At 39.3% G+C, this 16,386-nt stretch overlaps 1 protein-coding gene across 4 annotated transcripts in view; it reads right to left on the reverse strand.

Moving 5' to 3' along the window:
• Positions 1-1,432: 1,432 nt before the first annotated feature.
• Positions 1,433-16,386, reverse strand: part of MMD (monocyte to macrophage differentiation associated) — a 32,765-nt gene continuing 17,811 nt past the window's right edge. For 2 of the 4 annotated variants that reach the window (XM_032280091.1, XM_032280092.1), the window contains 3 exons: positions 16,064-16,165; positions 14,137-14,206; positions 5,979-7,887 (listed from right to left, as the gene is read on the reverse strand). In XM_032280091.1, coding sequence (XP_032135982.1) covers positions 7,687-7,887; positions 14,137-14,206; positions 16,064-16,165 — 373 coding nt within the window. In that variant the 3' untranslated portion in view covers positions 5,979-7,686. Of the gene's footprint in view, positions 1,476-2,627; positions 2,669-5,978; positions 7,888-14,136; positions 14,207-16,063; positions 16,166-16,386 lie in introns of those variants that run through there. The other 2 variants (XM_032280094.1, XM_032280093.1) reach the window with 2 other exon arrangements.

A 16,386-nucleotide genomic window follows, 5' to 3' on the forward strand; every position in this document is an offset into this window, starting at 1 on the left:
TGTCTTTCTTTCACCTTGTCTCTACCCACTGCCTCCTCACTTGACTCCCTGGCAATTCCTCATTCACCCTTTGAGTGTCAGCCAAACTACTCTTCTGTACAGAGGATTTCTGACTCCCCTGGGCAGGGATAACACTCCCTCCTAGTAGCATCCAATACACAGATGGAGATTATGTTGCATTACAATTGTTCATTTGTTTCCATATCCTTCTCCTCTGAGCGCAGAGACTTACCTTATTGGATGCTGTCTCCCCAGCCTCTCATACAAGTATAATACATGGCAGGACTAGGTGAATGATGGATAGACCTCAGGCATCCAAGACACGGTGAACAAGGGAGGAAAAACAGCTCACCCCACACAGGTGTTGCCCATTCATCATCCTTTGCCTGGGAGCATAGGTAAACCCTGCTTCAAATGAACCTGTGCAGCTGAAGCAAAGGGTGATTCATTCACATGTGAGGGTTATTCAGTAGAGGGCAGAGTTCACCACAAGTTTCTTTAATAATGAGCTGCTTTAGTGCTCTCAAAAGTTTTTTTCCATTATAACATCCTCAGTCCCTAGACTGGTCCCTGGCACATAGATGATACCCAATAAACATTTGTCGAATGAATGTGTGAATAAAGGACCCTACAACATCACTGGCAGAGAAACAAGGCGGAGAAGGTATTATACAAGTGTAGTTGGAAGGAATTCTTTAATAAGCTCTCAGAAGTCAGTCCGTTGGGTGTGTGTCCCCCAAGGAGCATACTCAGGTAACAACAGATGATGACCAAATTGCTGTCCAATTTGACAGAGTGAGGGTCCAATGTATTGAAGGCCTTTTGTTTTGCTAAGCGAAGTAAGCAGCCCCTATCTGGACAAAAAGAACTGCCCCAGTCTCCTCCTTTTCTGCCCTTTCTCTGTGAATACTCATGTTCTTGGTTAAAGAAATGTTGAATATTTGGCCGGGCATGGTGGCTCATGCCTGTAATCCTAGCACTTTGGGAGGCAGAGGCCAGCAGATCACCTGAAGTCAGGAGCTCGAGATCAGGCTGGCCAAAATAGGGAAACCCCGTTTCTGCTAAAAATGCAGGCTGGGCATGGTGGCTCATGCTTGTAATCCCAGCACTTTGGGAGGCTGAGGTGGGCAGATCATGAAGTTAAGAGATCAAGACCATCCTGGCCAACATGGTGAAACCCTGTCTCTATTAAAAATACAAAAATTAGCTGGCTGTGGTGGCATGCACCTATAGTCCCAGCTACTTAGGAGGCTAAGGCAGGAGAATCGCTTGAACCCGGGAGGTGCAGGTTGTAGTGAGCTGAGGTAGTGCCACTCCACTCCAGGCTGGGTGACAGAGTGAGATTCTGTCTAAAAATAAAGTTGACTATTTAAAGAACATTGTTTAAAATGATGCAAAATTATTAGAAAGCCTGGAGTGACCACATGCCTCAGTTTAGCCTTGGCCATCATTTGATCCAGAACCATTTGTAAGAGCTAGAAAATGCACAGGACAATTTTAAGAGTGGTATTGTTCTTCAGGCTGTTTGTACATGGAAAATATCCCCAAGTGGGCTATAACCATAATTTTAAAAGCTCAGCCATATGGGAAGGAAGCACTAGGATTATTTACCCAGTGTCAATCATATGCCAGACTGCATAAACTTGACACTTTCAATATATTATTTAATCCCTATGACCTCGCTGAAAGAGAAGTGATGTACCCCTTTTGCAGACAGGAACTGAAGTTCAAAAGTAATATCAAACTTGCCCAAGCTCACCCAGCCAATTTGTCACAGGCTGTCTGATTCTACCCTGACTCAACACACAGCTCATAGATGAGATTCAAAAAACACTAGTGTGGCTTTAAGAGAACTAAATCCTAGCGATCAAAACGTTTTCCTGACCTTTTTAGTGACTGACACAGTAGATTGGGTGTGTTAAGTGTGGCCTGGCACAGAACAGCAAAGGACCTGTGACCTCTCCCAGGATATAGGGCAAGGCTCCAAAGCCTACTTTCCCAAGCCCCCCTTATGCCTTGCCAGTCTATTTTGACTTCACAAGTCTGACTGCAGTGAAAGTATGAGTGATAATGAGCTGTATGGCAGAATGAGAAAGCATTCTGTTGTGTTGAACAGGCCCCTGATGAGAATAGCTTAACTTCCCTTGCAAAGTGGCGAGAGTGCACAGTGGCACTGTTTCTTGGAAAAATAACACCACCAATCCATTGCAGGGATGTAGGTGGGAATGGCACAGAATGTAAGAACATATTGGCACTGCCTATTTAAAATAGCAAAAGCAGTAGAAAGACATGAATGCAATAATTCTAACCTTGTTAAACTAAAAACATTCCTTGGAGCCCCTTGAGAAACTTTCATTTTGTTGCACAAGGAGGGAGATGAACCAGCATCTTCGAGGTCAGTTTCCTTTGGAGATTTTCCTATTCCACTCTCCATCTCATTGGCACGTAAGAAGAGTAGACATAAACTGAAGAGGCCAAGTATAAATGTAGAGCTTTGGAAATGAGCTCTATTTTTAAAAGGTCTTCTTTGGGTAAACCCATTAATAAACCTTTGCCCCAGGAATTGCTCTCTTGAAAATGAAAACAGCCTCTAGGGTTTCTGGGTTCACTCGGGTTCTGCCACTTACCTTGGGCAAGAAAACTCATTCATCTGTATTTGTTTCCTCATCTGTAAAATGGGAAGAATAATACTTTTTTTTGTAAGCATAAAATGAGATAATCCATGTAAACTAGCACAATACCTGATACATAAGAAACACTCAATTGTTTATTATTATTACCTTTAAAACCCAGCCATAAATATGGACAAAGTTGTATGTTCACTGCAGCATTGTTTATAATAAAAAATCTAGTTAGGCAAATGATTAAGCAAAATAGGTTGTATATCCAGTCCTGAAAGATGATGGAATCACCGAAAATTCTTGCTATGAATGATATAATAGTATTTTTAAATGTTTATAAGTGGGAAAAGGTATATAAAATTACATATGTGGCATATTGACAGCTGTATAATAAAAATAGGGAAATAAAAGATTGGAAGTATATTAAAATATATTATGGTAAGAGAATGCTGGGTAATTTTTAGCTTTCTCTATTTTCCAAAGGGTTTTATATAGCTGTATGATTTTTAGAGTAAAAATATTCAAAATATTTTTTAAAAATGTAAGTTGTTGCTTCTTGAGTATAATCTGCACTAAGACCCAACAATTGCAGAACGATTGTTTTGATTTATTTTATTGCTATATTCAGAAAAGAGGACCAGAGGGAAATAAGTTAGGCCAAATGCTCTTTTTCCAAAATAATTTTGTAAATTGTTGATAGTTATTCTATGAAAGCACCAATAAGCATGCTGGACTTTTTCTTCTCTAGGACATACTTTCTAATATTTATACTCCATTTTCTCATCAACTTTCCTGTGGTTGCTACGAATGTTCTAGCTGACCTTTGTGGTCAAAAAAAGCCTCTAAGGCCAAGGAAGCTGAAAGTTAGATTCCAGCCAGTAAGACTGCTTGTGAAGGACAGGATAAACTTGCTAAAACCAAAGTCTGTCCTAAAAAATGTTTTATTCTCAGTCTTTCCCTTCCACAGCACCATTCTCCAACCTTTCCCTCAACCCACCCCTTTCATTCAACAAAGCTTCTTCACTCCTGTCATGAGCCAGTGCTATGCTAGAAGCTAGGAACAGAAGTAGATGAGACTCTGTCTCTGCCTGAAAGAGTTCAGCCCCAAGAGCAGAGATAAAGACAGTAAACACAATTGCAGTGCACCATGACAGGGGCCATGAAGGAATAGCAATGCTGTGAGGTCAAAGGAGGGCACCACTCATCATGCTGGGGGTGGGGGGGGCTTGGTCAATGGCACAAGGGAGGTGGGTGGCACCTGCTTGGAATAAGCAACTATTTGCCAGGTGGGAAAGGGGCTGGAGTAAGGGCATTTCAGGCCAAGGAACAGCAGGTACAAACACACAGCTGCAAAAGCACCATGAGGGCATGTGTGTTGTGGGGGAGGCTGTGAAAATCACTAGTGGGGCTGATGTCAAGTGGGGTTCAGCTAGGGAGAGGGCCGATCAGGCGGAGTCAGCATGTGAAGAGTCCATGCTGAAGCATCTGCCGTGAATCTTATAGGGTAATAGTCAGTGGAAGTTTTGGAGCATCGAGACACATGCTCAGATTTTATTTTAGGAAGATAATGCTGGTACAGTGTGGAGGATGAGCTCATTTGAGGGGTGTAAGCAGTGGCAGGGATACAAATGAGGAGGTGGCTGCTGTAGTCTGATGACTGCTAAGTAGGTCTTTTTAGGACCTTGCAGTGCGAAGAGAGGTGAGGAACCAGATCAGGAAGCTGTGAGAAAAGCAGGATGACAGTTCTGGCTGACCTGTTGGATCTGGAGGGGGGTGCAAGAAATTAAGGATGGATGAATGAACAGATGGCTGTGGCCATGCCATTAACTAAGTTAGGAAATTTCAGAAAATAGGTTTGGTGGTAGGATGAGGAAAGATAATGAAATCAGTTTGGGATGGCTTGAGCCAGTATGTCTGGGAGCATTTAGGCAGCTGATTAGAGAGAGGTCTAGTCCTTAGAAAATAGTTTAAGGACGAGAAACAGTGGCTTATGCCTGTAATCCCAGCACTTTGGGAGGCTGAGGTGGGTGAATCATGAGGTCAAAAGATCAAAACCATCCTGGCCAACAAACCCTGTCTCTACTAAAAAATACAAAAACTAGCTGGGCATGGTGGCGCACACCTGTAGTCCCAGCTATTCGGGAGGCTGAGGCAGGAGAATTGCTGGAACCTGGGAGGTGGAGTTTGCAGTGAGCCGAGATTGTGCCACTGCAATCCAGCCTGGCAACAGAGCAAGACTCCGTCTCAAAAAAAAAAAAAAATTATTTAAGACAGGAGATACTGACCAAGAAGGTGACAGCACAATAGTGGGGACACTCTAGAAATGGATGAGGTCACCTCGGTGACCTAGAGGACAGAACTCTTGGGAATAATAATGCTTGAAGACATTCAATGCTCAAAATTAATTTTGATGGAGAGTTGTCTGAGGGCTTATTGAGGTTCTAAACCATGTGAATAGTGTTTTCTTTCTGTGTCCATGCCTGATGAATTTTCAGTTCAAGTTTTTTCATTTGTTTTTGCTGACTCTGGAAATGCAGTGGTATATTGTGATTGGGAGGCTTTGGTATCAGATAGAGCTGGCTGCTGTTCCAGCTCCCTGACTTAGAATGAAGCAGTTAAACTTCTCTGGCCCTGGTTTCCAGCACTATAGAAGAGGTAGAATGACATCTGACACTCCGAGAGTTGTTAGGTTTATAATCTGATACTTGTCTGGTTGGTAATATAAAAGCCTGTAACCTCAGTCCTATAGATTAAATATGCTAAACCAAAAAGCTTCTCTTGGTAAAGACACATCATCTACAAAGCTTGAAATCATTAGTTCCTGACTAGTATATTTTAAACTGAAAATGTCTGTTGATTAACGTTTGAGCTGGCTCTGGCAATTCAATTATTAAAAAGTAGACTAGAAAGTTCTAAGTGACAAGACATATTTGTTTTTCTTTCCATTCAGACTTTTTTTTTTTTTTTTTAAGGACTAGTATATAGGCCAGGTGCAGTGGCTCACTCCTGTAATCCCAGCACTTTGGGAGGCAAAGGTGGATGGATCATGAGGTCAAGAGATTGAGACCATCCTGGCAAACATGGTGAAACCCCATCTCTACTAAAAATACATAATTAACTGGGCGTGGTGGCACACACCTGTAGTCCTAGCTACTTGGGAGGCTGAGGCAGGAGACTCACTTGAACCTGGGAGGCAGAAGTTGCAGTGAGCCAAGATTGTGCCACTGCACTCCAACAGGGCGAGACTCTATCTCAAAGAAAAAAAAGGACTCATATAAAAATTAAAGATGCTGGATGAGCTTGAACTCTTAAATATGCATTATTATTTTCAGTCATCTAATTTAGAGACAGTGGAACAATCCAAGTAACAGTTTTATTGTAGTCTACAGCACAGTTTTTACATATATATATTAGTGGTTTTGACAATGTTACTTTTGAGGAGACTTTAAATGAATCCACAAAAAGTTAATATAATAAAAATAAAATATACACAGTAAAACAACAGGCATCCAGATGTTCAGAATCATGCAGATAGGAGTGGTTTGGTTGGTGTCATCACTGGGTACCTTGCCTATTTAATTCATCAGCAAATACCACTTCTGTTTCGCATTCCCATATAATTCAACAGAATCAGAGAGTTCTAAACATACACAAAATAAACCTCTTTTAAAGCCACATCAGTAAAAAATTTCAATTAATAAGCTTATCATCAAACCAAAAATTCCACTGATCAAGCCCATTACTAGGAAACAGGCAATATCAGCACCTGATCTAAAGGCAAGGCTATTTCACTTATGAAAACACCAACAAGAGAGATTAATCAGCAAAGCAACTATTAATAATATGTTAATCTTAATATAAGACACTAAGAAAAAAGTAAAAATTATACATAAATATCACTCCACTGAGCCAGGATATAACTCATGGACTAGAGATACATGAGTTTCTACCTGTCAAACAAGGCTTTAAATATTTTTCCAGGAAAAAAAAACACACACACACACTATATTGGAAGATGCAAAGGAAAGGTAGAAATGTGAATTTATGCGTCTAGTTCCACAATTTAAAATAAATATCAATCTGACAATATAAAGCTAAGTGACGATGACTTAACCATTGGGCACCAAACAGGGAATACAACTGCTCACTGTAATATATAATGCTCTTCAGGAGTTTCAGCAGATGGCCACCCCAATACATACAAAATACAGACAAAATACTCATCCAATGTTGAAAGAGACCCTGAAGATAATGTGGCAAAGGCATAAAGTTGGATCTTTTGAAAAAGTTAATGATATCAAAATACTTTTCCATCACTGGTAAACCAAGCTAGGTCAAGTATATGTCCCAAAGCAGCACTGAATTCAGAGTAAGAGGTTGGCAAAAAGTTTGGAAAACTGTAGTTTTAAAAATTGGCAATTTCTCCATGCTTAATAAAACTATCAGAAGAGGTATAATGTTTGTTCGTTTGTGGAATGTTGACTCCTTGCTGCAAAAATTCACAACATGAATGAGGACCCGCAGAGATGCATTTCAATGAAATCGTTTTTTAAAAAATTTACAAAAAACTAAAGTTTCTATTTAAAAAAGAACCATGTTATGCCAAGATGAAACATGGTAAAAAGTAGTGTAAGTTCTGTTCATGATTCTTTACCTAGTGAATGGGAAAGTGATAGAAACAATTTTCTTCTTAAAAAGGAAGCTTTGTTATTGCACTGACTTTTATAACCTGACATAGTAATTTAGAAAAATCATGTAGTAAAATCTGTAAAACTAAAATACAAAATTCTGGTTTGTAAACATCAGTTGGCCAAGTCTATTCAGAGTCCTTCATGATAGTGGAATGGAATGGATAATTAATTCACTACCTTATTTATTTGCTGTGAGGGGGAAAATTCCAGAACACAGCCTTTATACTTTCACAGTAATTATATTCAAAAGATATAAAGAAAGTCAGTGCAGTTATCTTATTTTTTTTTCTTTCCCTGTGCAATGTTCGGCTCTCACCCCACTCTCAAGTGCCATAATTAAAATAATACTGGTTTGGAGACCTAGTACAGATTGGTCATAAATGCCGCATAAAGTCGGTAGGACTTCGGTAAAGGTATTTCCAAATGGCGTAGTAATGCACTGCAGCTGCCGTGGCCACAAACAGGTGCCAGATGGCATGAGCAAATGGAATGATGCCATCACTCTTGAAGAACACAACTCCCAAGCAATAAATTAAACCCCCATAGGCAAGTTCCTGAAGTCCATCGGTGTTGTTCTGTCAAAAGGGAAAAAGAAAATTAAAAGGGTTTGATGTTACTCTGCTGTGACAAGCTACAGATAACCTAATTCCCCCCTAAGGCTCTTGATTTTCTAAGACAATGAAGAAGCTGCGTGAACACAATCCTGATCTGTAAACATGAACCAAACATTAAAAAAGTCATTGACCTGGATTGCCCTTTGGACTGACAGTCTTGAGTTTAGCAAGCAATCACATTACAGGTCCCCAGTGAAAAAGTAGAACATTCTGCTCATTTACAGCATATCTAAACAGACTGCAATCATAGCCAGACACGGAAGTTCATTTTAATAAAGTGCAATCCTTCGTTCTCATCTTCCCCTTTAAATGCTTTCTTCCCTACTAAGGCAGACCCAAGCCACTCCATTTATAATTTACATCTCAGCCAGGGTTTTCACTTCCCTTTGTCCTTCTCAAACACTGTTGTACACTGATTGCTTCTTTGAGACTTCCCCTGCTTATGTGAGCTTATAGATTCCTTAAGGCTCACACATGAAAGTCATAACTAGAAGCGATCTCTGAGATCATATAGATCCTATAGTACAAGATATTTCCTAACCTTCTAGATGCCTCCAGGTCTTTTTGCCTTTGAGCCTGGGCATTGCTTAGTTTAACAATAACTGAACATTCTTGTATGTCTTAGAGCAGAAGGAAGAATTTTTTAGGCTGTTGTTGGTTTTCAAAGACCAAGGCCCATATACAAGATTAAAATGGCTTATATGAATGAGGGGAGAGAATAGAGGCAATGCTTAGAAGCTGATGAAGAAGCAAGTCAGTGCCCTGGATTTCTGAGGACTAGGAATAGAAAGGAGACAGGTTCTGCAGAGTGAGGGGAAACCTAAGGCAGATCATGGCAGGGCCTTGCAAGGGGACAGGCATGTGGGTGTCATAGAGGCCTGGGCACTGGGTAGCAGCCTGGTGAGCCTTGGATTAGGTCTCCATGGCCAAGTCCAGCAAGAGTAAAGGGAAGCTCTAACTCAGGCACCTACTTAGAATGGGTCCCAAGGGCCTCAGTTAAAAGCAAGGCAACAATAGACCATCATGAGCTAACGACCAGGTGTGAGGATCTAGAGTCAGCTGTGTGCATCAGTCCTTTTTGAAAGTTCTTAGAAGCCCCCATGTTTTGTGCGAGATCAAAAGATGGAGAAGGAGCCAATCCAAATGGACTGACATCAGATTTCTCCCTAACCTTGGGAAGAAAGGACTTCAGCCAGATTTATTTTTATTTAAAAAATAAAAACAAAGACAAAATACAACACGTTATTAATTCCTCAAGGTTATACAGCAATATAACAGTGAATACACATTATACAAAATTATTGTGTGTGTATTAGGAGCCCTTTTCTAGGATAGGGGTAAGGCTGTCAGCAGATTCACAAAGGGGTACAGGACTCCCAAATGGTAAGAGTCACTCATCTAACACAACCCCCTTATTACAGAGGTGAGGGGACTAAGGCCAGAGCAGTGAAATGGCCTGAACAAAATCACATGGGTTGTCGCTCTTCCAAAATACCCTCTTTTTTTTTTCTTTCTGCCAAAACAAGCAAGAGACCAAACCAAGTACACAGGTTGGTTTTGACATACATTCTGTTCACAGGCATTCTTAAGATACCACACTGACCTCACTTTTCAAAGACCTAGAACATAGTTAATTTTGTATCAAAAGAATTTTTTTCATTATCACTCTCATTATGGTAACTATGTGCCAGGCACTGTTTGAAGCACTTCGTATATTTATTCATTTAATCTTCACAACAACCCTAAATTAGATACTATTATCCCCATTTTACAGATAACTTTTTTATCCAGTCTGAAAATCTCTGCCTTTTAATTGGAGTGTTCAGTCCACTGTCATGTAATTGTTATTATATATGAGACACATAATTACTGGTATGGTTGTACTTAGGCCTCCCATCTTGCTTTATGATTTCTATTTGGTTTCACCTAACCTTTGTTTCCTTTTTCCAATTTTCCCACTTGCTTTTAGATTAAATTGAATAACTTTGGGATTCCATTTTATCTTTTCTCTTGATTACTTAACTGTAATATTTATTTTGCTTTTGTTGTTGGTGGTGGTGGTGATTCTATGGATTACAGTAGGCATCCTTAACTCATCACAATATACCTTTATTACTATATCCCCTACACAAAGTTAAGACCCTTAAAACAGTGTGCTTCCGTTTCTCCACCCCATCTATTGTTACCATGTGCTTTTCCACAAGTTAGAAATCCCTATGTTATCTTTTGAAGGAATTAAGACATGAAAAACAGCCATATGTTTACATAGAAATTCATCATTTCTAGCAATCCTGGTTATTTATTTATTTATTTATTGACAGAGTCTTGGTCTGTTGTACAGGTTGGAGTGCAGTGGCGTGATCTCTGCTCACTGAAACCTCCACCTCTCACGTTCAAGTGATTCTCTTGCCCCAGTCTCCCAAGTAGCTGGGATTACAGGCTCATGCCACCATGCCCAGCTAATTTTTGTACTTTTAGTAGAGATGGGGTTTCGCCATGTTGGCCAGGCTGGTCTTGAACTCCTGACCTCATGTGATGCGCCCACCTCAGCCTCCCAAAGTGCTGGGATTACACGCATGAGCCACCATGCTGGCCCCTATCAGCATTTTAAATGTGGCATTACATTGTATTCCTGCTCCCAAGAATTCTGATAAAATGTCAGTGGTCATCATCTCTCCTTGCTTGTTTTTCTCTCTGTGGCTGATTTTAAGGTCTTTTCTTTGCCTTTGTTTTTTAGTAATTTGATTTCAATGTGTCTTAGTGTAGTTTTCTTTGTGTTTATCCTGTTCATGCCTCCTTGTGCTTTGCGGAGCTTCAGATTGATATTTTTCATCAGTTTGGAAAAGTTGTAACTATTATTTCTTAAAAAAAAAAAAAAAATCCCAAAACAAAAAACTGCCCCAATCTCTATCTCTTCTTTTGTTCATTTTTAAATCACTCTTCTCTCATGCTTCATTTTGTATACTTTCTACTGACCTGGCTTCAAGTTCACTAACCTTTGCTTCTGTAGTATCCAATCTGTTATTAAATCACTCCAATAATTTTTTTTTCTCAAGACATCACAGTTTTCAGATCTAGAATTTCCATGTGGATTCTTCTTCACAGTCTCCATGTATTTTGTGAGATTCCTCTTCTGTTTTAAACTCCCTGTGTAGAAATCTCAACACCCCTCCCATCTTTTGATCTGTGTCTAGGTATATGTCATTTTCCAGTTTCTTGCCTATCTGGTAATGTTCATTTATTTTATATTTATTATTTATTTTATTACATTATTATGTATTTCTGATAATATTACTATGTACTTACAGTAATATTTACTCGTGCTAAGTTGTTACAGTAAAGATTCTGTTATATTCCTTTAAAAATTGTTGAGTTTTGCTCTGTTAGGTGGCTTATTTACTAGAGGATCACTTTTATCCCTCCAAGATTGGTTTGGGCCTTGTTATGGCAGTTCTAGAGTAGCCCTCTCTCTAGGGCTAGAGTAGCTCTACTCCTAAGCTGTAGCCTTGGCAGGATCAACTGGATTCCTGGGATGTTCAGAACCATTTCTGAACTCTGGCTGGTTGGAATTCCAGTGTCTCCCAGCACCTGGGCACTGTCTGGAATTTCCATTTATCTTCCAGCCTTCTAAGAGTTATTCGCAGCTGGAGCTTACAGAGTTTTGCTCTGTACAAATTCAGCTTGATATCTGGGCAAAGACTGAAAGAAACTGCTTTTTACATTTCTGAAGCATCTTCTCTGCATCTGCAGTTTGTGGAGCTGCTGCCTCCTCTTGCACAAGCCGCAGCCTGCAGCCGTGTCAGCAGTCTGAAGTGTAATTTCTGTTTCTTCCACCCAGACTGCTGTTCTCTGGGTTCTACCTCTTGTTGCTGTTTGGAAAGTGTCTCCAAGGAAGCAACTAGGGTGAATTCAAAGCTCATTTTCTTGGTTTCTCTTCCCTCAAGAATCACAGTCCTGTGCTGTTTGTGTTTAAAGCCAAAAAAACATTGCTTTTATTCTTTTTCCAGTTTTCCAGTTCTTCATGGCAGAAGGGTAAGTCTGATACCCATGATTCTGGCCAAAACCAAAGATTTGCATCTTCATTCATTCTGTTACTTTGTTAGTGGCTTATGAGGTCTGATCAGGACTCTGTCTAGCTCTCCAGCTTTATTACAAGACTTGTGCTACCTGCATACCTGCCCCCATCATGCATATGTACATAACTCAAGCTGGTACGTGTATTTTATATCACAACCAATGAGCTATTTTCATTTATCCAAAGATGCTGGTGCTTTCCCCTCTCTGGGCTTCCTTCATGCTGTATTCTGTACCTGTAACATTTGCCTCACCCCTACCATCTCTTGGCTCCTGCATGTTTTTCCAAATCAGCTTAAAAATCACTTCCTCTGGCACTTCTGTCAAGCTCCCATAGCAGCCTGAACTTTTCCCAATCAAATACTTTATAAAATTTCATGATATCTTTTTCTTTAATAGGAACTATATTTGCCTGCTTGACTCTAAGTTCTATGAAGGGAGAGTGGGGATCATCCTGCTTGATTATCATAAACATTAGTCACCTGCTGTTATACCACTTATGGAAATGTCAATGAAAAAATCAGGCTAGTAAAATTACTGGATAAACCTGCTCTTATGATACCCAGAGGGAATTTGCTTGAAATTTTACTCTAATAATTAGGCTGCATAGACCTTGCTTACATTGCTTTGGGTGTCCTGAAATGCCCTCTAGCTACATGGCCTTCAAGGCTGACTTTCGCATTTCTGTCACTTAACTCCTCCTCCTTACCATTCCCTGTTGCTTTTACCATCTATATGTATTTTGGGTGCTAGGTAATTATTAAAGCCATCATAAACCTCATATCTCAAAGAAATGTATTTTGTTATATTCTTGTAAGACATATTTCCTGAAAAAACAGAACCAGGTTTGAAACTGTTAAACCTTTTATAGGTGTTTGTGTGACCAGGAAAAAAAAAAAAACTATCACAGAATTATGTTCTTACAGCCAGGTGCAATGGCTTATGCTTATAATCCCAGCACTTTGGGAGGCGGAGGCAGGTGGATCACCTAAGCTCAGGAGTTCAAGACCAGCCTGGCCAACATGGTGAAACCCTGTCTTTACTAAAAATACAAAAAAATCAGCCAAGCATTGCAGCACACACCTGTAATACCAGCTACTTAGGAGGCCGAGGTTGGAGAATAGCTTGAACCCAGAAGGCAGAGGTCGCAGTGAGCCAAGATTGCATCACTGCATTCCTGCCTGGGCGACACAGCGAGACTCTGTCTCAAAAAAAAAAAAAAAAAAAGGTTCTTACAATGTGCCTAAAATCATAAGAACAGTTCTTCTGACCACTGTAGTCTCAGAAGAGTTCAAACTAAACACATTGGGACCTACTTAGTTAACATAGTGCCTAGTGACAAAAAATGTAGAGCCTAAGATACTGGAATACATAAGCTAAAGACCTGGTAACCAGGTGGATGGAACTATGAAGTTGTAAAAATATACTTTTGTTTCAAAAAGACAGATAGGCATAGACACTCAACAGTAATTCAATTTGAAAGGGAATTCAAAATATTTACATGCAACTGCCTACCACAACTGCCCACCACAGGTAATGTTATACCTCACTCACAAAAATCCCCAAAAGATAATTTTCAAGCAAAGTGAAAGGAAAAAAAAAGTGCTTGCCTTAGAAAACAGAACAAACAAAAAAAAATGCTTGACTTATGACTTAAAAGCAAAGCAAAGGAAAAGTAAGATTAAAGGGATTTGAAAAACATCTCTCTGAACCTACTCTGGTTCTAATTCAGGAAAGTACTGTAAAGACAGAAACATACCTAAATTTATAGCTTTCCCAAACTGTACATGGTACCTAGTGCAAGCTGACGAGTTGCTGGCACACTTCGTTATTTTTTTGAGACAGGGTCTTGCTCTGTTGCTCAGGTTGTAGTGCAGTGGCATGAACATGGCTCACCACAGCCTCAACCTCCTGGGCTCAACAATCCTCCTGCCTCTGCCTCCCATGTAGCTGGGACTACAGGTACATGCCACCACGTCCAGCTAAACACTTCATTGTTTATAAGTTTTTTTTTTCTTTTGAGTCTCTACTTAATGGACGTAACTTCGGAAAGAAAAGCTAAATACCATATCTATAATCATATTACATTCCAGCAGTTTAAAATAAAATAACTAAAATTTTGAAGCCATGTCTTACCATTGATGTCACCACCAAGGCTGGAGAGAATCCCATTGTGAGATAGAAAAAGAGCTCAACCACCTTATACCTGCAGGAATGGAAATGCAGTTAATTTAACTTACACATTTCTATTACACCTAACTATTTACATACCAGCCTTTCCTTTTTTTTCTTTTGAGAAAGAAATGTAAGCTCTGAACTACTCAAATAAAATATTATTTCTCATAGGCAACCACTAGGCCTCTAACTAAAACACGGTAATTGAGTAACAAGGAACTAGCATTTCTTTCAGGGTTGAAAAGGCATCAAATCCCACATGCTACCTAAAGTAATTATCTGCCAAAAGTAATTATCTTTGAATCCGCTCCACCTTGTAAAATATTTCCTATTCTGATCCTAGAGTGTTTGCTTTCATTAGCATTCCAATCCAGAGCTATAAGTGAAATTCTGAAGATGGGAGGAGATGTAGCCTGGAGCCTAGTTTATCAGCAAAAAGAACAGCAGCCCTAAGGAAAGAACATGTAATTTTGTTTGTCTCTTTAGTTTGCACCTGCACAAAACTGTAATTTTTAAGGCTCATCACATAGACTACAAAAAAAATCTAAAAACCCCAAGAAACACATTGTATTGAAATTCAAATTACATTTCAGCCTAATCAAAGCAGACTGTAAGCTCCTCAAAGGCAGGAACTAAGATTTAATTATGTTTTGATCTGTAAATCCTAGAATAGTACGTGACACAATTTAGGTACTCCCTAATGTCTGCCAAACTGAATGGCCAAGGGTGACTCATACCTCATTCACCATGTTTTATACTCAAAGCCTACCATGAACTAATCATATAGGGGAAGAATGCGTTTATGGGTTTTGTTTACACCAGAAGGCTGGGAAGAGGAGAAAAGATAGCTGCCTTTCTTGACTTCCTATTTTATCCAAGGATATAAATAATAAGACGCAAACTGTTCCCTTGGACTTATGTATACTATAATATATAACATTACTCAGCATTGCTAATTATGGTCAAAAAGGTATTTAAATAATTTCAGAGCCAAAAAAGAGATTAGTCAAAACTACCATTTTCTCTTTCTGAAAGGGAAAAACAATTTAGTACTTTCTGATAAACACAAATTATGTTCAATTCTGAGAGCCATTCTGCCAACCACAATAGAGAAAGAATTTAATGAACTGTAAATAAACCCAATGACAAAGACTTCACGGTTGTGCATTTCTCAAATTCAAACATATAGGGTAATGAAAAGAGCAATGGAATCAGAACTGGGACGCTTGGGTCCTAATTTCCAGATGAGTCACTAATTTGATGCATATCCTAAATGTTCATGGAGCTGGAATTGGGGACCTTGAAGGTCTCCTCCAGAGCAAAGATGCAAAATTTCAATAAGCTTTTGTTTTTACATTGCTCAATACTTAGGACTATCAGCTATGAATAACTGGCTAAAAAGCTATACCCCAGGGCTAGGATATTAAGAGTTCCAATGTCCTTCCCAACATATTTTTTCTCAAGATACCCTTTTTGGAATACAGTCTAGGCCCTTCTTTAGGTAAGTATTGTCCAGGGCACTTAATATCTGTTCTCTCCAATCTTCATAGACACCTTGAAAAGTTGCTGTTTTTCTCACATGATGACTGAATCACAGAGGATAAGGCCAGTCTGTCTCATGATAAAGAAATGAAGTCTGATGGACTCCAGAGGGACTGGTCACAATGTTCCCTCAACTGTATCATACCACCTGTACCACTCTGTTTTTCCACAGCAATCTTTCCACTAATAATGAATACCAAACGGTTTTGAAGATTTATTAAAAATAACATTCTATTTATGTATTTCTACTATTTTGAAGTACAAATAAAAATAAATTGTATTGCAATGCAGGTAATATTTAGGCAGTTGATTTTAAAACTATCAAATGTAAATTATTTTCTCTTACTTTTCATGGTAGAGAAATACATAAATGGTTCCTCCAGCAGCCATGAGCCAGATAAACCAACGCATATGAGATGCCAGGGGTCCAAGTTCACGAAGATTTAACCTAAACATGTAAACATGACAACAAAGAATAGAAGTGATAAATTAAGGGAATTCATAGAATCTGTGTCATTGAAAACTAAGAAAGTCTTAGGGTAAGAGCAGGAAGAAAAGGCACTCAACACACCAATGAGGCATTTGGGCAATTTAGGTAAAATTAAGGAACTCAAAGACAAATTTGTCTGTCGACCTTTAAGACTCAGAATTAGGCCAGGTGCAGTGCCT

Source organism: Sapajus apella, unplaced genomic scaffold (assembly GCF_009761245.1).
Source record: "Sapajus apella isolate SASKATOON/1434 unplaced genomic scaffold, GSC_monkey_1.0 scaffold12, whole genome shotgun sequence".
NCBI classification, from domain to species: Eukaryota; Metazoa; Chordata; class Mammalia; order Primates; family Cebidae; genus Sapajus; species Sapajus apella.